At 37.5% G+C, this 22400-nt stretch overlaps 1 protein-coding gene across 1 annotated transcript; it reads left to right on the forward strand.

Moving 5' to 3' along the window:
- The first annotated feature begins 14214 nt into the window (after positions 1-14214).
- wor (worniu) lies at positions 14215-21374 on the forward strand. Its single transcript, XM_017632362.1, has 2 exons — positions 14215-14580; positions 19179-21374. Exons 1-2 carry the CDS (start codon positions 14466-14468, stop codon positions 21125-21127), a joined length of 2064 nt encoding a protein of 687 aa, XP_017487851.1. The 5' UTR covers positions 14215-14465; the 3' UTR covers positions 21128-21374.
- Positions 21375-22400: the final 1026 nt, after the last annotated feature.

Genomic DNA, 22400 nt, shown 5'->3' on the forward strand with positions numbered 1-22400 from the left:
TTCTTTTTAAAACAATAAATTTAAAAATTACACAAGAGATATAAATAAACAAAAAAACAAAAAAAAAAATAAAAAAAAGATTCGCTCACTGAGATTCGAACTCGGATCTCTTGATTTGGCGTGCCAAAGCTTTACTTTGTCGACCATTGCCACTGTTGCAGCGCCGCGAGCAAAATGACATACTTATGCTTTCCACGGGGGATGAATAGGCAGTCTATTACTACGTTTATACGCATGCATAAGTCGCTTTATTTCATTTCGCCGCGATTCAAAACATATGTATAAACTGAATTTCAATTCGCTTTGAAAGAGCGAAGTGTTTTGGCTCACACTCCATTTCAAATCGGTAGTTTATTTCTCCAGACAGTTAGAAAGCATGTATAAACACCGCTCTCAGTCAAAGCGAATTGGAGATCAGCTGTTCCACTCAAATTCCAAATAATCGCCTCAGTCTTTAAAAGCTGATTAATAATAATCGTTCTTTTTCTTTGCCACGATTTTATAATTCCGAATAAAACTAGATTTTTATCACTTTCCATTATGTTAACTTATAAAATGTCAAATGAAAATAGTTAATTTTGTTTGCTTTTGAAGACGGTTACTTTGATGCCGATATAAAGCCGTAAGTATAAACACCAGAGCGAAATGTGTACGGTATCAATGCGCATTCAATTAAGTCGATTATTCTGTGCGTATAAACGTAGTANATTGCCGTTGGCGCCTGCATAAATGACCCAACTTCTAATATCGATAAGCTTTGAATTGTGGAGATTTATTGACTATTTAGACATAAATGAAACGTATGTATGTATGTAGATTAATTAATTTTTCACACAGCCGAACACATGCGATCATATTTAACTCTTATTGAAGGTATTTATGTGTGTATACGTAAAGCTTTAAGGAAATCCCTTTAAAGAAATGTGAATTGGAAAATTGTTACACAACGGTGCGCAGCCAAAGATGAAAATCAATAAAAAGATCTCCGAACTATTGGCGCCTGATAGATACACGATGCTACACGTATGCACAGACATCTATTTACATACTTACATATGTACATATGTATGTACGACACAGTACCAGGACAGTGAGTCAAAATAAGGAAATTTGTTTGATGCAACAAAAACGAAAACAAAGTAAAATGCAGTCGAGCGAAGAAGAATGACAGCAGCCGCAGCAACGTCAGTGTTCGATTAGCAACCAGCTGGATGCGCATGCGCCACACATTGAACTCACCAACGCATTGCTGGTGCTCCTGCATACATACATACAATTAAGTATTGCTTGAATCTCAGCACGATTACCAGGTCACCAAGCATGGAACTGAGTAGCCATATGTGCGCCGCTTGCCCACAAAAATATGCCAACACTGCTGCAGCGGGCAGTCAGCCACATAGCCGCTTTTGCTGCCAACCAATCAGGCGTGGTTAGGAAGCAGAGTTTGCTACTACGAGCATTTGCAACTTGGTGGTGGCATGTGGCAGCGCAAATCAGTGCGGTGTGTAAGGCGCTTACTGCTCGTTGCTGCTCCAACTCCATCTCTAGCTCAGTCGCCTAAGTCATATGGTAATTTGATATTCTTATCATCCTCCTAACGGTTTACTGGCTTGCTGTCGGTTGACAAGAACAACAACAACAACGAGAAAAACTGTAACATTGTAATGGACAGGGAACACACACAGTCAGCTGGCAGAGAGCAGCTAAGTACAGTGCTAAGAATCTACCGGTATTTGTCGCTTATTTGTTGCTATTAGCAGCGAACGCCAGCATTGGTGGCATGCAACCAACGGTGGCGTTGCGCCACCACAATCAACTAAATCAATTTCTGTGCTTTAGCCAAGGCTTGTGCGCATTTGCTTTGGCTGACTGCCTGCCTGCCTAATAATTCAATTTAATTTGTTTTATCGACAGCTCTAAAGCTGCTGTTAGTTGGTTGCCGTTAAAACGTCTTCTTCTTCATCAAGCTTAACTTTGGCGTATACGAGTACCTGCTCGCCACATCTTTCCCAGCGTAGACTGCCATGAAGCTACATGCTTACATAAATAACTTCACCCGCTCAATACAGCAGCTATTAGTAAACAGCTACCTTTAATTTTAAGTTTTTTTATTTTAACAAAATTCTCCTTTTTTCTTAAGATTTCCATTGACTTTGAATTATGCAGCCACAAATTGGTCATTATGGGCCAATAGTGAAAAAGGCGTTTCATTAGCCACATAGTGACAATAAATTAAATTAGTCGCCAACAGCGCTGTCAACGCGACAGCCATTGGCGCGTCACCCTTGCCGCCCCATCGTGCTAAACGTGGTTAGCCTCCGAAAGCTGCGCGCTTGCTTCACAACAGCTTGCCTCGATAGAAGCGATAGCCTGAGAATTGCTGCGATTCTTTGCTTGCATACTCTGGTGATCACTATGTATGTATGTATGTATGTATGGATGGAGCTGATCGGTGATCGTTAATTAAAATACGATTTAGTCTCTATATTTGGATGGCGAGAGATATTAATCTTTGTTTGGAGCATCTGCAGCAGCCACACACAGAGATAGCGAGCCTGAAATGAGACCGCACATACAAAGTTGTGGCTATACAAGAATATCAGTCAGAAAACCAAAAAAAAAAAATTAATTAATTGCTTAGTTGACCACATAAAGTAGCGCAAGCAGCAACTGAGTTCTATTTGTTGTTTCTAATGAGTGTGTTTTTTTTTTGTTTTTTTTTGTTGCTGCAACTGTAATAAATACTCGTAGGAGCTTCTGCTTGTTGCTTGCTGCTTATAAATTCATATCGCGCCACGTTTTGTCGTTAATAATTTAGTTTTAATTTAATTCTTTCTATAAATATACAGTGGTGGACATGTGAATAGGTACGCAACATTTTAAAAAAGTTTTGGCTATTTTTATTTTCTTTATTTTATTTGTATTATTCTTTTATGAAAGTATAGCTCATTATCTAACAAAAATATTGTAAGTAAGTTTCATATATATTTCGAGCTTTTTAATTAGATTAGTTAGAAACATTTTGAGTGTGCATTTTAGTTTGGAAATTTCTTGTTTTTGAAGGTGTTGCACTTTTTACCCAAATAAAGATATTATCGAACATTCCTTTCCCATACTCATGAAATTCTATGCATTTCTACATTTGTGTCCCAAACTAGTTGAGAAATGGTCCCATAAAATTCTTGAACTAATCTCAAACTGCCTCCAAATTAGTCCCGAAATGATCCTGAACAGGCTCCGAAACAGTCGAAAAAGAAGTGAAGTTATCCTGAAATGATCTCGATCAAGTCTTGAAATCGTCCCGAAATGGTCTCTTAATAGTGCCAAGATGATCCCGAACTAGACCGAAAATTTACCTAAAGTAGTCCTTAACTTGTCACGAAGTACTTCAGAACTAGTCCCAAAATGGACCGAAAATAGTTATGAGCTTTTCTAGAACTGGTATGAACAGGTTTCGAAACGGACCAAAACTAGGCCCCACATAATCCTCCACAAGTTCTGAACGAGTCTCAGAATAGTCCTAAACAAGGACAATAATGAGCCAGGGCAAGTAGTAAAATGTTCCTAAATTAGTCTCGGAAATGGTACAGGAACAGTTTGAAAATTGTCCAGAACAGATATCGAAATTTTTAAGAACCAGTCCCGAAACGATCTCGAAATATCCCGGAATAGTTTCAGAAAGGGCCCCAAAATATTTCCAAACTAGTGTCGACATGGTCCTAAACTAATCATGAACTAGTCGCTAAATGGTCCCGAAATAGCCTTGAATTAAGCCACACAAAAAGCAATTACAGACTTTCAGCTGGGTTACGCAAGAAGCAGTTACAAATTTGCGGATGGGTTAACACAAATTTTACCCATAGCGAGAGCTAAGACGTTGAAAAATTGCGAAATATCAACGGTGTATTGTATTCACTTCAAATCGTATAGGCTATAGAGCTATATACCAAAATTTTTTTCTTAAAATTTCTGATTAAAAAGTTCGACGCGATTTTGTTGAAGTTTGTCGAATTTTCTAAATTTTTATACAAAGTTTGAAAATCGGACTTACATGGTTTTTGTTATATAATGGGGAATATTTTCCAAAAAAAAAAAATAGGTAATTAGCGTAAAAAGAATTGTCACAGCTTGTTAAAATGTCGCGTCCTTATTTATATTCTCGCCACCGTACATACATACTTAATGAATCATGATAATAAATTGTTTATGAGTGGCTTAGATTTCATGAGAAAAAACAAATTAAGTTGGTTTACGTCCTGAGAATGGTAAACGTTTGAATATTTAAGTAAAAAAAAAAAACTTAAAAATGGGAATCAAACTTTTTCCTTTCTGCAATTTTTTCTATGAAGTTTCATTTCTTCCGCGGTTATACAAATAATTTGCACCCAAATTATTACCAAAATATTCCTGCTAAGATTTTCTTCTGGACTTTGTGCTGGCCACTGCATTACGTGAAAATTTTGCTCAAGCATTGTTGAGAACCACTGCAGGGCTACTTGAAGACAATTTTGGAACTAGTACGCGATCATTTCTTGGAAATTCGAAACTATGTAGTCACAAAAATTATCCTAAAATAGTACTCGACTATTCTCGAAGTGGTTGTGAAAAAGTTGTGTGTGTGTGGTCTCGACAAAAAGTGTAAAAGGAGATGAGATTTATATGTAATTTTAAGCGTAACCTATTTAGGCAAGTAACTTAATCGCCTAATGCTGGGATGAGCAGATTTTTAGCTCTTAAAGCCGTCACAGAGCCAACAAGTGCGGCGCAAGATGTAAATCAGTTTTCAGAGTAAAGGGGGTGTAAAAAATTAATTAAAACAACATATCTATTAGTAATGAGAGTCGGCGTACAAGAAATTTAAATACGATCTTCTTCCCCCCTCATGTTGGCTCTTGAAATGAAAAATGAAATTTTATGAGCACCCGGTGCTCGCGGCTTTTATTTATTCACGTAAATTTATTTTAATTACTTAGGTCCACAACTGAAGAAGTAAGTACTTTATTTACATATAAACTGCAGAGATAAAAAATACTACAAATGAAAAATCTAGCCTTGCACTTGCAGCTATTCTTAGTTATCCCCTTTTCTTTTTCATCCGAAGAACATTGATACACTTTTGAAAGTATGAGATTTCCATAAATATAGCGGGATCGCTTTTTGCATAGTTTTCCATCGTACATTAGTGGACTTCCAGAGTCTCCGGGACAAGTCCACGATCGATTGTCAAATGCATCCTGGTTTCATATCGAAGGACATTTCGCATATGTCCTGTATTTTTAACGTCAGTAATATAGAAAACATATGGACCCTTATTACCGAAAAATAAAAAGTAACATACCAAACTCTTTAAGTCTAGTTATCAGGAAATGAAATATAAAATATTTTTCAAAATTCTGCCTTACACATTTAGTAGCAACCCAGCCGATAAGTGTGTAGTTGGTACCAGGCGGCACTCATCAGCTCCCAAGTACAGATCGTTTTGCGGCCTGTACCAAGCTCTCACTTTCTCCACTAGGAATGAAATAACGCATTTTAGGTGCCAAAAGTTATATCCGATAATACATACTAACTTCTCTGCAATACAATACGCCGCTGTCAGAATAATTTTGGGTTTAGTATTACACTTCCACAATAATATCGTCCATAATCAACGTAGACCACATGCTTCAACAGAGGGTTTGCGGCCGCCACACTGCCGTTGTATATATATATAACGGGTGATTTTTTTGAGGTTAGGATTTTCATGCATTAGTATTTGACAGATCACGTGGGATTTCAGACATGGTGTCAAAGAGAAAGATGCTCAGTATGCTTTGACATTTCATCATGAATAGACTTACTAACGAGCAACGCTTGCAAATCATTGAATTTTATTACCAAAATCAGTGTTCGGTTCGCTTTACGTCCGATTTATGGTCTACATAATCGACCAAGTGAGCAAACAATTAATGCGATTGTGACCAAGTTTCGCACTCAGTTTACTTTATTGGACATTAAACCAACCACACGAATGCGTACAGTGCGTACAGAAGAGAATATTGCGTCTGTTTCTGAGAGTGTTGCTGAAGACCGTGAAATGTCGATTCGTCGCCGTTCGCAGCAATTGGGTTTGCGAAACACATTTCGAACCGAACACTGATTTTGGTAATAAAATTCAATGATTTGCAAGCGTTGCTCGTTAGTAAGTCTATTCATGATGAAATGTCAAAGCATACTGAGCATCTTTCTCTTTGACACCATGTCTGAAATCCCACGTGATCTGTCAAATACTAATGCATGAAAATCCTAACCTCAAAAAAATCACCCGTTATATACATTGAATTTATAGCCCGTTGCTTCATTTGCCTTTATATACGGTCCACGTAGGATACAGAGAGGAAATATGAACTTTACAACAAATTCAGTTATACAAGGCAGCAACATTCCGGTGTGAATTAGTTTATCTGAGCTTTCCCAGCAAAAAATCGGTAATCGCTTTTAGTGGTAACGTGTTCTAGAAGGCATAGCGTTATAATGCCTTCGAATTTTTTCGCTTCTTTTAGGCATTGCCAGTAATGCAAAGCAGAATGTGCTACAATATTTTATTTATCTCGCTTCTTCGTTTCATATCGGGGAATGCAAAGTAGAATTTCCTATAATATTTATTTTTTAATTCGTTTCTTTGCTTAATTTCCGGGAATGCAAAGTAGAATGTCCTACAATATTTTATTTGTTTCGCTTCTTTGCGTCATTTCNTTTGAAGGTAATGCTGCGGGTAAGGGCTTACCTCCAATGACATGCCCATGTTAAAATAAGGCCTTCTTGAAGCGAAACGGTAAGCGATTCCCATCGCCTAGCTCGTTTACACTTTCTGTGGTAATCGTGTTTTTTGCTGGGTTATGACACAAAATAACTCAACGAATCTATTTTGAATTCAAAATCTTTTTTGAAGATTAAAATAAGATTGAGATTAAGATAAGGATTCGATTAAGAATAGAACGAAGTTTAAAATTAAAACTATGACTAAGAATAAAATTCAGATTAAGATAAAGATAAAGATTAAGATTAAGATTAAGATTGAGATTAAGATTAAGATTAAGAATAAGATTGAGACTAAGATTAAGATAAAAATTAAACTAAGATTAAGAAAAAGGTAACGGTTAGAGTCGAGGTTATGACTAAGATTAAATTTAAGATTAATATTAAGATTAAAATTGAGATTGAGACTAAAATTAAAATTGATTAGATTAACACTAATAATAAGATTAAAAGGAAAATTAAGAGTAAGATTAAGATTAAGAGTAAATAAAAGATTAAAATTTAAGTTAAAACAAAAGGTAAGATTAGGGTTAATATTACGATTAAAATTAAGGTTAAGATTAAGATTAAGATCAAGATTAAGATTAAGATTGATAAAGATTAAGGTTAAGGTTAAGATTAAGATTAAGATTAGGATTAATATTACGATTAAAATTAAGATTGAGGTTAAGATTAAGATTAGTATTAAGATTAAGATTAAGAATATGATTCATGGCCACCGTTGCCCAGCAGAGTGATATAAATAAATCTATCGCCACGAAGTGACGCCGATCGAAGTTCGTATTTCGCTTTGGCTGTGTTCAATTTCATACGCCTGCGGATTTTGAAAGCGCCGAATTTCGCTGTGGTGAGTTCGCCGTTCACCGGCAGTGTGTTTCCATGGTAACTTATCTCAACTCAACTCAACTCACCTTAACGAACCCTAACTTACGTCATCTGCATTAATCTTAACTCACCGCAGCTTAACTCATCTGGGGCCTATTTCATAAAGCGACAGTGATAATTTTGTAACGACAGGCATTTTTCATGTTTTCAGTGACAATTCGACAGTTTGATGAGTGTTTTGTTTCATAAAAACAATTGTCACCACCTCTTAAATTCTATTGGAAAAGTGACAAATTGTCATTGTCGGGGTTTAAAACTATCGTTGACAAAATTTTCGCCAGTCATATGAAATTTATATGTATGTAAATCATATGTACTAATTGCATTTGGATTATTTTTGTTTTAAGAAATATTTAAATTATTGAAAAGTAACGAAATGCGCGCACTTACCATATAAATAAATTTACAAAACTCTCCTGTGAAAGCATTCCGACCGAGCTATTTAGTTTTGTCCCTATTGTCGCGACAATTTTGTCAGAGTGACAATTGTCAGCACAATTTTCGACAATATTCCATATTATCACTGTCGGTTTCCAAAATATTTTCACAGTTGCTTACAAACGTATATAAAACCGGAAAAAATTTCGCCGACAATTCTGGCAGTGAAATTTTATAGAAAAATCGACAATGGTCGCACCTGTAACTTTTATGAAATAGGCCCCTGACATCAACTCAGTAGATATTTTTTGTTTTATTCCGTTAAGTCCTTAAAGTATTTAAGAAGAATTAAACATACTGAAAAACTTGGATAGATGACCAATTTCAGCTAAAATTTGACTGTACTTCTTAGTACACTCAAATTCAAAAAAAAAAAAAAAAAAAACAAAAAATGTTTCACTTCCGCAGTCAAATCGCCTGACATCAATAACAAAGCAAGTAAGTTGCGTGTGATTTCATTGACTCCCCGCTCGCTGGCTGTGATTCCCTTGCAAATGCACACCTGCGCTTTTCTTTCCCAAACATCTTTTGGCACGTTACAAAAATCTTAAGAACGCTACAAAAACCTCCTTAGCCATTGCTAAATAAAAAGAAAAAAAAATAATAAGAAACAATAAACCATAAAAGGAACGCATTCACTAACCACCCTTCTGTAAGTTTCAGGGTATTTTCGGGCGCACCGGTTACTTTATTTGCCGCCAAAAAAAACAAAAATAAATCTTCGTAACGGCCAAATATTTATTACTTGCGACCTTACTTTCATCGTCAGCGCACATTTGGGTGTTTGCGGAATTTCTTTAAGATTTCACACAAACACTAAAACTGGCCAACAGATCGACCGGTGTTGGTTGGTGATCCTTGAATGAGGTGGTGTGGTGGTTGTTATGTATGTGTGTACCCGTATGAAGCTAGTGTGGCTGGTGGTGCTGCTGTTGTGGTTGTTGTTGTTGGTAGCTACATTCTTAATGATCATTACACTTAAGAATTGTTGCTCCCGCATGTATGTATGTATGTATGTATGTTTGTATGTGGGTATGGTACGTGCTAAGAAGACAACAGATGCAGCTGAAGAAAATTTCCAATGCGTTTGCGTGTAATATAAAATGTAGCGTGGCAAATCTTTAACGATGGAGGCATATGGAGCATGGAAATTGAGTGCGGATGAAATGCAGAAATCAGACGATCATCGCTAGCTTGTCAATGTTTTTGTACAATAAAATAAGGGTTGCCGACAATCACAGCCTGCCATGGAAAGTAAACTAACCAGCAGCAAAAAGGGGATGCCATTGCAATAATGCAAGCTGCAGTCTGCACTCTACATAAATATACTCGGGCTGTCAAAGGTGGTCGTCGGTCGCATGTCCTGTGCCTCGGCTCTATGCCAGTCGCCCTAAACTTAGCGCCAGGTAGTTTTGCAAATACCTTCTGTGCGGCGTTTCGGTCGGTCTATGCGCGCCAGGTAAAGTGCGTAGGGTGCGTTGTATGACTGACTGATGGATGGTGAATCAAAGACGCACCGTGATTGTAAATATGTATACATATACCTCTTATATACATATGTAAGTATGTAAACGAGTATGTCGGATGCTTGTTTGTATCCGAGTGTGTGAAAATTTCACTTTAACCGGTGGCGCATGCGCTACTGTGCTACTCGTTTCACTTTGGGGTGGCAGCTGGATGCCGCAAATGTTTTTGTTTTTTTGTTATTTGAGCGCGCGTTCATGTGTGCAAGGGTATGTGAATATGTATGTCTGTATGCATGTTGCTTATTTGACATTTTCAAACTTGTAGGCTATGTATTTAAGGAGTTTGTAGTTTTTCATATTCTTGTTCTACGGCTTCTTGATTATCACAAATGCTATTTTGATTATTTATACTCGTTGTGTTCGCATCTTTACTTGGTGTGCATTTTTTAATTTCATATGCAGTTGAAAGTGGATATTATGTCTCGTGTTAAAGCGAAAATTTCAGCTGCAGCTTGCTCTGCGGGGGCTGCAAGACAAAGGGTGCACTTAACGATGTTATCTTTTTTTCGTGCACACATATGTATCTACATACATTTATCAGTTGATGCATATGTTTGAAGTGCCAATAATATATATTTTATTATAATTTCCATTGTCATTAAATCAAGAGAATACAAATCGCAGGCAAATCTTTCATATAAGTAAATAATTTATTATTAAATGAAAAGGATGTTAAAGGCTGCTAAAACTTATATATTTGGGCAGCGCTTTAAGCTTCTATACATTTTTTGATTGGACGGAGCTTTATTTGCGCTTTTATGACCTTAAAGGGCAATTCTGGCTAAGATGGGTGAAAGTTTTTTGTAAGGCAATTGAAAGACGTTAGGTAAGATAAATTGAAGATTTTTTTATTCTGCCACGAAAATCTTACAAAAAAGCTTCTTTGTCAGTTTTTCAGGTGAAAAGCTCTTTTGTGACAGAAAGCGCTTTTATATAATTCTGCTTGCGCTCCTATATTCGCAATGGCCGAGTGAGCATTGCACTGACGTGCGATTTGAGAGATCCAAGGTCGAGGTATATTTTTGTTCTTTCTTTAAATTAATTATTTCTTTTTAATTTTTAAATTAAAAAATTTTAAAAGGAAAATACTTTTTTTAACTGCCATTAAAATTTTAGGAACATATTTTTGATACATTTTTTTCTTTCTTTAATTAGATTTTATTTCCTTTTAGAATATGCGTTGTTTTAAAAATATATATTTTTTCAATTTCATCTAATTTGTGGAGACTTGTTTAATTTATTTTAGTTTCTAGTTATTATTGTTTTAACAATAAGAAAATATATATATTTTTAATTTCATTTAATTTTTAAAAAGCTGGTTGCCTAAAGACAAACAGAAAAGCAGTTCTTTAAAATTTTTAGGAACAAATTTTATTTTATATATATATATTTTTTTTTTTAATTAAATTTTCATTTATTTTTTGATTACATAAATTAATAAATAAAAGCTTTCAAAGTCATTAAATTTGCAGAAACTTATTTAATTTACTTTTATTTATTTTTTAATTTAATTTTCTTTTAGTTTTTAGTTCTTATTGTTGTAACAAGAAAAATATGTATGTATTTATGTATATATTATTTTTATATAATTTAATTGGTGGAAAACTAATTGCTAAAAGACAAACAGAAAAACGCTAGGACCTCCTCGCTAGCAGTTCTTTCAATTAGTCTTTCGAAAGACAGAAAAGAAATGGAAATTGGAAATTTCGGGATCTATTAAAGTAAATTAGAGGTATTGCGTAAAAAATAAATAAGTTTTTACTTTTTGTGAATTAAAAAATCTGAGTTTCTTTTCAATTTTATTTTGAATTTTTTTTTATAAATATCAACATAAAACGAACCAGAAGATTTTTGTTTTAAATAATAGTTTCTGAGGTATTCGAAACATATGTAAACTTGCAAAATTCGGAAAATTTTAAAATTTTGAACTTTCGAAAAAAAGTATATATTTTTTTCCTTTTTATATGATAAAAAAGAGGTTCTGACCAAAATTCATCCAAATTGAAAATGGTCTATTACAGCCATTGGTAAATTTGACATGGATTGACGCATATGTAAGTGAGGATCACCGTTATATTTTGATTATTAGCGGGCCTTTTATGCTGATGGTATGCGTGAGTACCCGAACTAAGTAGAATTTTAGAAGTACAAGCTGTATCGTCGAAGCTTTTGAGCCGATAGTTTGCAAGCGTACATATTTTAGCTGTTCGGCTTCATATGTCTCGGCCGTTTTTCTTTTGGATTCTACAATATATTGTAAAGATTTCAGACAACAACAACACTAAGGGCGGTAGTCGAACTTTTCAAAAGTCTGCTATCGGAATGAAACCTTATGAGTATATCTTGACATAAGAAAACATACAAAGCTATTTCGAGAGCAAGAATTTTTCTTGCAGCACCCCGAGCGTGAGTTCTCACAATATATGCCTTTCTGTTCATCGTCATCTCAAGTTGATGCCAACGTTTCTGTGACGGGAACGAATCCAACTTTCAAAGTTTTTGTTAGCACAAGCGGGTATCACGCAAATTATCGGAATTTAGAGAAATATTGCATCGCTTAGTAAAAAAGGATTCACATTATTCTTTGCGGTTTCGCGTTTTTAACTGACAAAATTTGCCCATATAAATAGGACAATACTAAAAATAAACACAAGAAAATGGAAAATTGTGAAAATTTAATGTCGACAACGGCGCATGCATGGCAAGCGTCAGCAAATTGTCGATCTTAAGCGAAGAGTTCACCGCCCAAATTACTTCATTCGCGCTCGTCGCTATTTCTATCTATCGTTTTCAAGCATGCGCAAATTAGCTAAAGTTCTCTTATCCCCAAGCAAAACAATAGCCAAAGCTTTCCAGTCAATTCACCTGCGCTCTTAGTTAACTGTAACTTTCCAGTGGAGAATGCAATGGAAATGAAACGAACTACTCGTGGAGGAGCTAAGAGCGTCCAACCCAAAAAATGTGCGCCAACAAAGAGCGCCAAAAGCGCCAACACATACATAGCGTCAAGTTCTAGCCAACTAAGCAACGTCAACAAATAATACTCTTCTAGCTTTTTTACCAAACAATTAAGAGCCACTAGCTTGAAGAGCGCTCACCTGTTCACTCTAATCAGGGCGCTGTGTGAGCACTGAGCGCGGCAAGCCAGGTGTAGCGCGCGTCGTCGTAAGCTCCAATTAAGCTCACACACAAACATGCATTGGCTTAAGTATATAAGCAACGAAGAGCGCGAACTCCACCCATAAGTGAGCGACTCTACGAGCAGGGCTTGTGGCGCTCCCGAACAAAAACAATAACAACTCTTCGTAAATGCGTGTTTTCGAATCGTATGCCAAAGCTGCTCACTTTGATCACCGGCTATACAGCGTGGCTGGCTCTATTTTGATCTTCGCTGATCCAGTGATCGTCATCGCTATGCGTGACTACACAACTACGAAACCAGCAATAACAGCAAGAAATCACAGCAGCTACAACAAATTGACAAAAGCACCGCCACATGCGACGATTGCTGGTGGTACATACATCTTGGTGGTGGTGGTGGTGGTGGTGGTGATGCCGGTGTTGTTGATGGCAAGCCATACATAGCATGCAAAGCAAAAGAACGACAGCGATCATTCGATCGACGACGCATACGTTGTGCGGTGAGAGAACGAGCGAGCGATCGAGTGTTCGCTGAGAAATAACGAAAAGATCGGTGGTTACACGGCCGCTAACCGCCCATGCATGCGTCTGTCTACCTTTTGTTGGCGGCTGGCTGCCTTAGTTGCTCTCCACCGCCCCAGCCACAGCTAAAGCCATTAAGTCTGTAGTCTACTTATGCATCTGGTTGGCTGGTTGGCTGTCCGTCTGTTTGCTTGTCGTTGCGAATGTTTTTACTTTAATATGGCAATCGAACCGATATGCTGTGTATATGTATTCATAATCAATGTGGCATGGCGTGGCGCATGTGGCACGTGCTACAAATGCAGCAAAACACCGCACACATCTGTTCCTGCCGCTGATGGTGGATGCTGTAGATGCGTTGGTGACGATGGTATGGTGGTTGATGTTGAGTAGCTAAGAGCGCGTTGCTCTGCTTGCTGCGGCGACGCAGGCGTCGGCGATCTTCGTTGATGATCATCAATATGGTAAGGATATTGTACAATGCTCATAATGATGTTGATCATGAACTTGGTTAGTGGTTGATTTTATGAAGTTGAAAAGATTCCTTTCGCTTTTTTGTTTGGATTTGCTTTGCATCCAGCTGGCCCGCTGGCCCGCTGGCTGGTAGGCAATGGGGATCAACGGACGATCGGAAGTAAGTATGCATGTAGGTACCAAGTCATATACCTAGCGGCTTTACGAATATCCTTTTTGTACGTGCTATGCAGGGAGGGGTGAATTTGCTGGTGATGGTGGTGGTTTGCTGGTGCTTCTCGAAGGATCATACTGCACGAAAATACATTTGATTGCTTGCTATTTGTATCCGAGGGGGTTGGTAAAAATATACCTACTTCTATGCTCCCTGTATTAGCGCGTTATAAAACTTCAAGTGATCGTAGCGCGTTGCATCATTCGTATACGGAACTGCAGTTGTGAAACGTGCGATGCGGCATACGGATGTTCAACGAAAAGCAGTGATTTTAAAGAATTTGTTTAGGGAAGTAGAGAAATTGTGAAATTATTTTGAGAAACATTTTATGTGTGGCAAAGGTGTGAAAGCTTGAAACTGAGATTTAAACGATCAGCGTATTTTGCTGTGAAAGCTCTGTTTAAGCAGTGAAAGTTCTCAGCGCACGAAATTACATTAGTTTTTGTGCCTCTACACATAAGTTGGCAATGGATAAAGTCAATTTTAGCAAATGTCCGCTAAAAAAGCGTCCAATTCTGATGTTGACGGTGGAAGAGCGGAAATGGCAGCAGCAACCAGAACGCGTGGATTATTTGGATCAAGGTGAGTAAGTGCTGGGTATCGCTGAAACTAATTATTTTATGGAGATATGTGTATGTGATAATAAAAAGCGCAAAGCTTTTCTTAAGAGCGAAGATTAGTTCCAACAGTGAGTGTTTTTTTTTGTATGACCGTGAGCTTGAAATAATTTTATATTTTCGGAGCAATTAAAGCCTTTGATTAGATGACAAATTTCAAGAATTATCTTTTTTTATGTTATTTTAAAACTAGAGATTACGCTTGGTGGCGCGCATATATTTATTCTAGTGGAAAAATACCCGATAATCTACGACGATCTACTAAATATTCTCTTAATTAATTTAAGATACAGTGCTCGCTTATAGCCCATTTCCACCAGAAGCTCAACCGCATTTAAGAGATCTGATAAGTTCAAAGATCTTTAACATTTTTTGATCGGCAAGATTTATTTTTTACTATTTACTTTCGATTGCTTGTACCTAATATTAGCAATTATTCCTTACAAGTGGAAATCTCAATTCCATAAAGTCATAAACTGCAGTTAAATCTTGGTGGAAATGAACCATTAGTCAATCAAACCAGAGATTCAGATTTGATGGTTTACTTTTTGAGACTTTTTATACTTTTTAAATGCAACCGAGACCATAGCAACGCCAATATATGAAAAGCAACACGAAGACGACCGATAGAGTAATAAAATCGCAATCAGAGATCTTCTCGTCTGCAGACGATCGTTCGTGTTCTATCGTGATAGAGAAAAAGGCTGTTAAACGAATATCTTTTTATTATAAAAGATTGTACATTAATTAAAGCGGACAAATTTTATGTCTTAAACATTTCCGTTGTATATTAAGTTCGTTTTTTATGAATGAATCGATGCTTCTTGCCTTGGATATTAAATAATTACGATATGCATTAGACTGGGTCGCTATAAAAAAAAACTTTATAATTAACTCATCTCATTCATCATTTAAAGCGTTGAAGCGTCATAAAAATTTTAGACTTTTGCGTGTGCTTAAACGAGACAGAATTAAGAAAATTAAAACATGATTTTAAAATGCTATATACATATATATCATTCAGTACTTTATTTACCATTCTTATCCCATTCACTTAAGCTACCTCCTTAGACCAATAAACTCAATAATCTAATTTTTACCTGACCCAACCCTAATTTAGTTACCATAAAAGTTTACATATTGAGTTTTCTTTGGTCGAAGTTCGTCATACAAGTATTCCCATTAGGAATTTCAGGAGGACAAATTACGACAGAAAACTACAGAAGCTACTTCCAAAAGCTCCCCACAAAAGCGTTTGCATTACCAAAAGCTCAAAAGATTACTGATTGTAGAAATTTCCATCAGCATGTCATTGCACCATTGAAAGCTAATGCCCGTTGTTATGGGATAGAGATCTATGAGCGTAGGGCATCAAGTAGAAGAAATTTTGTGCAAGAAAGGAACAGTGGACTACACTCCGATTGGAAACTCTAAGAAATACGCCCAAACGAGAGTAATATAGTAAATTTTGCAGCAAATGAATCTTTACGACTCAAGCGGGCCCTGCTGTCTTGTGATATTTCTAAGAAGTAAGCTGGGCATTTGGGCGATTAGCAGAGGTAAGCCACTTAAGCTTCTTAGCTTGTGAGAGTGAACCGGCATTGAACCAGTGGACTAAGCTATTTCTTCTGGTAAACTACTAGATATAGGGCCCCTACTTTAGGCGATTATCTCTTTTTAGCCCTTATTGCATCCGAAACCGTTGGAATTATTCTTGCAGAACTGAAAAGTGTTGTAGAGATGTCATGATGATATATACAAACCGAAGACTCTTAGGACTGCATGGGTAGTGTATGTTTCTAAGGCAGAAAAGATCTCTCATGCGTCTCCTAAGCTTACCCACCAGCATCTCTCCCTTCCTATTGAATATCTTTGAGAGCATGATTAGAATGAAGGACTGATCATTAAAATCCGTCTGTGTTTTTAAGAACAAACATTTCGTAGTTGGTGGTCTTCGATATCGAGATGGCTTTTAAATGTGCCACCCGAGCAGATGGTAAAAGCCATGACTAACCTCAGACTTGATTACAGCATAGTTGGACTTATCTCAGCATTGTCTCCTCCAAAACCGAGTGGAAAAATGCCTGTTTAGAGTGATTCGAGGAACGCTGCGCGATAAGAGATGAACAGGAGACAAGAGGATATTCTGGAAGTCCTGTATTGAGAATAGGGTGTCCAGATTTTTTAAAAAGAAAAGAGCCATTTCTGAAAAAAATCGCCAAAAATCCTCAAACTTTTTTTTATAAAATTCATGAAATCGGCTTAAAAAACCTTTTATTTTAAANAGTAAAAGCCATTACTAACGTCAGACTTGATTACAGCATAGTTGGACTTATCTCAGCATTGTCTGCTCCAAAACCGGGTGGAAAAATGTCTGTTTAGAGTGATTCGAGGAACGCCGCGCGATAGGAGATGAAGAGGAGACAAGAGGATATTCTGGAAGTCCTGTATTGAGAAAAGGGTGTCCAGATTTTTTAAAAAGAAAAGAGCCATTTCTGAAAAAAAATCGCCAAAAATCCTCAATTTTTTTTTTATAAAATTCATGAAATCGGCTTAAAAAACCTTTTATTTTAAAAATGAGATGTTGTTATAACATAGTTTTTAAAACCAAAAACGGATATAATGCCTTCAGTGTAATAATAAATAACACAAATCACTTAAATGATAGTGATGTACAAATAATTTTCTTTAAAAATATTCATACATACTTTAAAAAAAATTTGTGTGAACACACTTCCCAATAGGACTGCGCAATTAACAAATTTATTATATGAAACTGCAACAAAATCGATAACAATAGAAAGCGTTGGCACATCAAAATTGAAGCTCCAACTACTTCTACTACCCACTTTTCACGTGTTTCGACGCATTTACATGATAGCGCACAGAACATTGAAATGAAGAGAAAAATTTTTACGCACCAAGATCCAAAAAAGTCGCCAAANCTCACTTAAATGATAGTGATGTACAAATAATTTTCTTTAAAAATATTCATACATACTTCAAAAAAAATTTGTGTGAACACACTTCCCAATAGGACCGCGCACATTAACAAATTTATTATATGAAACTGCAACAAAATCGATAACAATAAAAAGTGTTGGCACATCAAAATTGAAGCTCCAACTACTTCTACTACCCACTTTTCACGTGTTTCGACGCATTTACATGATAGCGCACAGAACATTGAAATGAAGAGAAAAATTTTTACGCACCAAGATCCAAAAAAGTCGCCAAATTGGCGCTAAATCTCGCAATATGAAAAAGAACAGAAGCCAGTCATATTGTTTGGGGTTACATTTTGGTGCAATTTACTAAAAATGTTTACATACGCGCTGCCTTTTTGAATGCACTGCTTAGCGTCGTACCCATATGCACTTCGAGTAAGGCTGTCGTAGTCCGCTCCATCATCTATGGTAACTATAAAAATCTGCCTTTGTGAATGAAGAAACGGAACCTTAAGTATCGAGGCTGGTTCCGACTGAAGCCTTTCGAGAGAGAGAGATGTATTTTATGGAGTAGACACCAAGTTAAAATTTTCGCGGATGCGTCAAAAGTGGATAGTACACATGGAGGAGGTGTAACATGAAAGGAACTTTCCCATACTCGCTAGATACAGTGAAATCTGGGCTTTAGGATCGTTCTTTATACAATCGAAATTGGTCGGGAAAACTTTCACGATTGCCTTGGAATTTTTGCAAATCAAACTGATTTTTTTTCCAGAGACTACACGTGTACAAATGCGCTTTTAATTGACTAAGTTTTGCCTGGTGAGAGCATCGGCATGGTCAAAGTAGCTTATGCACTTTGATAAACGGCAACTCTCAGTTTTGACGGCACACCTGAGCGGAGATAGTCCTTTAAGAGCCCATGCAGTACGATTTTATAAAATTTGCCATCACTATGCCGCGGTTATTTGGACGATATTAAGCACGTAGCGAAATCAAAAAAAAAATTCTATGCTTGGGCAACAATTAATTAAGAAAACTCCACACCAAGATTTTTAGGCTTTTTGGCTTTGGCCCTTAGCGCCGACATAGAAAATGTTTAACTGAGTAGAGCGCCAAAAGCTTTAAAAGTTTTGAACGCCCAAAAATCATGACTTAGCAACTTTTGTAGGTATTTGCAAAATCACTGTGGCAGAATTGATCAGAGGAGCTTTGTTGTAATATTATTTCGATGACTGATCATTAGTAAGGCTAAAAATATAGTGGAGCGGCGAGCAAAGAGCATCGAGCAAAGCGTCGATCTCAAACGCATATCTTTCAATGGGAAAGCGCATGTGGAAGAGCAAAGTGTACCTACATGTTTGTATTGAAGCTTTGCTCGCCGCTCCACTATGTTTTGACCCTAATGAAAATTCTTGTTTCGCTTGGTTTTAAATGTGCCGAAATATTTATTTGCCGATAAAATAATTTTCATCTATTAGATATATGACTAGATTATTTAAAAATTTAAAACCTCAATTCCTCAAACATGCTCTGAAACATTTACAGCCAGCATTTTTATCTAATAAGTATACCCTAATATTCTAATTTCCGTTTTCCTCCCTTCGCCTTTCAGATGAGGGACCCGTTGATCTCAGTCTCGCAGCTAGCGCAGCGCCTACACATAAGCCGAGAATTTCACCAGCGCCAACGCCATACACCGCGCCCATTCTGTGGCCTGATAATTCCGAACCAACACCGCTACCCACACCACCGCCTTCGGAAAACTCCGCCGCTCCTATGACACAAAACAAAGAGGAGCTCGCGCGGCGCATTTGGGAGGAGACACGCGAGATTGCGCGCGCCTTCCCCGAAGTTTTCACGCGTGAGGAAATCGCACGCAGCTTAGCGCGTTTGGGTTACGGTGATTTTCCGCTGCCAATAGAGGATGAAGTATGTAGCGATAAGGGGTTGCCGAAGCCGGAGCTAGAAGAGCGACAACAACAGCAGTACGATGGCATAACGCCGCCGCTGCCGCCTGTAACAGCGCAAGCGCTAGATACAGCATTTATGGGCCGCGAGATCAAGCAAGAGGTGGACATCGATAATTATGCGCCTGCGCAGGAATTTAGAAACTTTAACAATAATCTGCTGAAAAGTATTGCTGAGTATGAAGACTGCATGCAGCCGCAGGCTTATGGCATACAAGCAGAACAGCGGCGCATATCACCGGCGCCATTGCTTGCGGCACCACAGCATACAGAAGCGGCGGACAGTTTCTATTATGACGGGGAGCGGCGCGATTTCGAGCCACAGGATTTGAGCGTGAAAAACGATTTTCCCGCGCGAGGCGTGCTCCGCGAAAATATAAACTTGCATAATGTGGCGCGCGCTTTGCTTAGCATGCAGCAGATGAGTAGCAGTAACAATAGTAACAACAACAACAACAACCCGATGCACGCGCCCGACATGCAAGAGGAGCGACTCGCGGCAAACTCGCCAAATGCGCCGAACACTTTAAAAATAAAAACCAACAACGATCTCTACTATCAATGCCAGCAATGCAACAAATGCTACTCCACCTACGCCGGGCTGGTGAAACATCAGCAAACGCACGCATTTGAGAGCACCGATTACAAGATCATACGCAGCTCGGGGAACGCTGAAGCGCTGGGCGCGCTGGAAGCAGCTGGCGAGTTTTCCAGCGACAAGGCCGCCGCGCTCATACATTCCTCCAGCGTTGCATCCGCGCAGTCAGCGCAAAAGCCGGTCGGCGTTCCACGCTACCACTGCAAGGACTGCGGCAAATCCTACTCCACATACTCTGGGCTGAGCAAGCATCAGCAATTTCACTGCCCCGCAGCCGAGGGTAATCAAGTGAAAAAGGTTTTCAACTGCAAGAACTGCGATAAGACTTACGTCTCGCTGGGGGCGCTCAAGATGCACATACGTACACATACGCTACCCTGTAAATGCCCTATTTGCGGCAAGGCCTTCTCGCGCCCCTGGCTACTGCAGGGTCATATACGCACACACACCGGCGAAAAGCCATTCAGCTGCCAGCATTGTAATCGCGCATTCGCCGATCGTTCAAATTTGCGCGCGCACATGCAAACGCATTCGGATGTGAAGAAGTATTCATGTCCGTCGTGCACCAAGTCATTTTCGCGCATCTCACTGCTGGGTAAGCACTTGCAGGGCGGTTGTCAGCAGTCGCCCAATTCAGCATCACCAACATCGTCGACGGAAAATTTGGTGGCGGCGGCGGCGGCGACGTCGTCGACAAGAATCTCCGGCACGATGATCAACGGTGAGGGCGGTTTCAGTCAACAGCAGCTGCAGCAACACATGCAACGGCTGCAACAAGGCGCTTACAATGATGAAAATGTGCCAGGCGAACGCCAGCAGCCGCAGTTCAATGCTGCGCCCACATACTACTACACCGACAGCTTGGGTAGTGGCAGCGGTGGCGATGAAGATGAGTTGGAAGAGATGCATTACGGCGCCGCAGAGATGGCGATACAAGCGCAACACCAGCAGCAACAAATGTCGGCGCTAATGGCGACGCATATGGGTGAATATTAAATAAGTATATGAACTGGAGAGTTGACTGGATATTCAAGTATTCAAAAGCGATACTCATAATTTAGTTTTAGTTGTAATTATAAAAGATTTTATCTAACACAAGTTAGGAACTCAGGAACTCGCTCGTAGGCTTATTCGGGGATACCAAAAAGTATGCAACAGTGCCAAAAATTAGTGATAGGGAAAACAGATTAGGGTAGTGAATAGGGTAGTGAGACACACTTGGTATTTGGTATTTGGTATGTATTTATTTATTTCATGTGCTTGTTAGTATAAGAAACTATTTATTTGAACATAATTTTTAATTTATTAATTATCTTTATATGACAATATTTTAGTATAAAATTAAGCAAAAAAAAATTTTAATAATTTTGATGAAAAAACTACTGATTATTATTCTTAAATTGATTTTTTTTATATATAAGTACTTGGCGCTTGATAATTATTTAATTAATATACTTATTTATTGATTTATTTCCTATTTATTTGTATTTTACTTTAAGGCAACTANTTTTAATAATTTTGATGAAAAAACTACTGATTATTATTCTTTAATTGATTTTTTTTTTATATATAAGTACTTGGCGCTTGATAATTATTTAATTAATATACTTATTTATTGATTTATTTCCTATTTATTTGTATTTTACTTTAAGGCAACTAAAGTGCTCGCTTTCAAAACGAGTATGATTTCAGTCAGTTGTCTAGTCACTCACTCACATTTAGTCAGGTTTAAGTTGAGGTTATAACGGTAAACGAATAGTCAATTCGTGAATTCGTCGGTGTCATACAAAAAGTTAGCAGATTATACTCGCAGCTTTCACACAAAAGGTTTTCGGAATGTTTCTCAAGGAAATTGAGAATTGAAGTTTTTTGAAAAATATCAAGTCTAATAGTTTTAAATTATTTATTTATAAAAAATATATGTATCTAGTTAAATTTGTTTTTTTACAATGTGGTAACTTAATGGACATTTTAACTAATGACTATAAGTAAGGCGCTCTAGGGGCTGTCACCATAACCTACCATAACCGCTCGAAACTATTTTTGTAAAAAGTATAAAATTGTGCAGGAAAATATTAAAAAAAATGGTACTTAAAAAAATATTCTGAGTTCTCAAAAGATTAAAAAATTTGAAGCCAATGTTAGGACTCCCAGCCATTTTAAAAGAAGGAAAGATCTGTAGTTAATTAACTTCCGCTTAAAATGCATCATAAATAATATCTCAAAAACTAAATAAATAAATAAATAAATAAATAAATAAATAAATAAA

Source organism: Rhagoletis zephyria, unplaced genomic scaffold (genome assembly GCF_001687245.7).
Source record: "Rhagoletis zephyria isolate East Lansing unplaced genomic scaffold, Rhagoletis_zephyria_1.1 Rzeph_scaffold_09992, whole genome shotgun sequence".
Taxonomy (NCBI): domain Eukaryota; kingdom Metazoa; phylum Arthropoda; class Insecta; order Diptera; family Tephritidae; genus Rhagoletis; species Rhagoletis zephyria.

What these genes read in the sequence shown, in the direction of transcription:
- wor (XM_017632362.1), top strand. Translation starts at nt 14,466, where the DNA reads ATGGATAAAGTCAATTTTAGCAAATGTCCGCTAAAAAAGCGTCCAATT. An exon ending in CGTGGATTATTTGGATCAAG is followed by an intron (nt 14,581 to 19,178) that starts GTGAGTAAGTGC and finishes TTCGCCTTTCAG; the next exon opens with ATGAGGGACCCGTTGATCTC.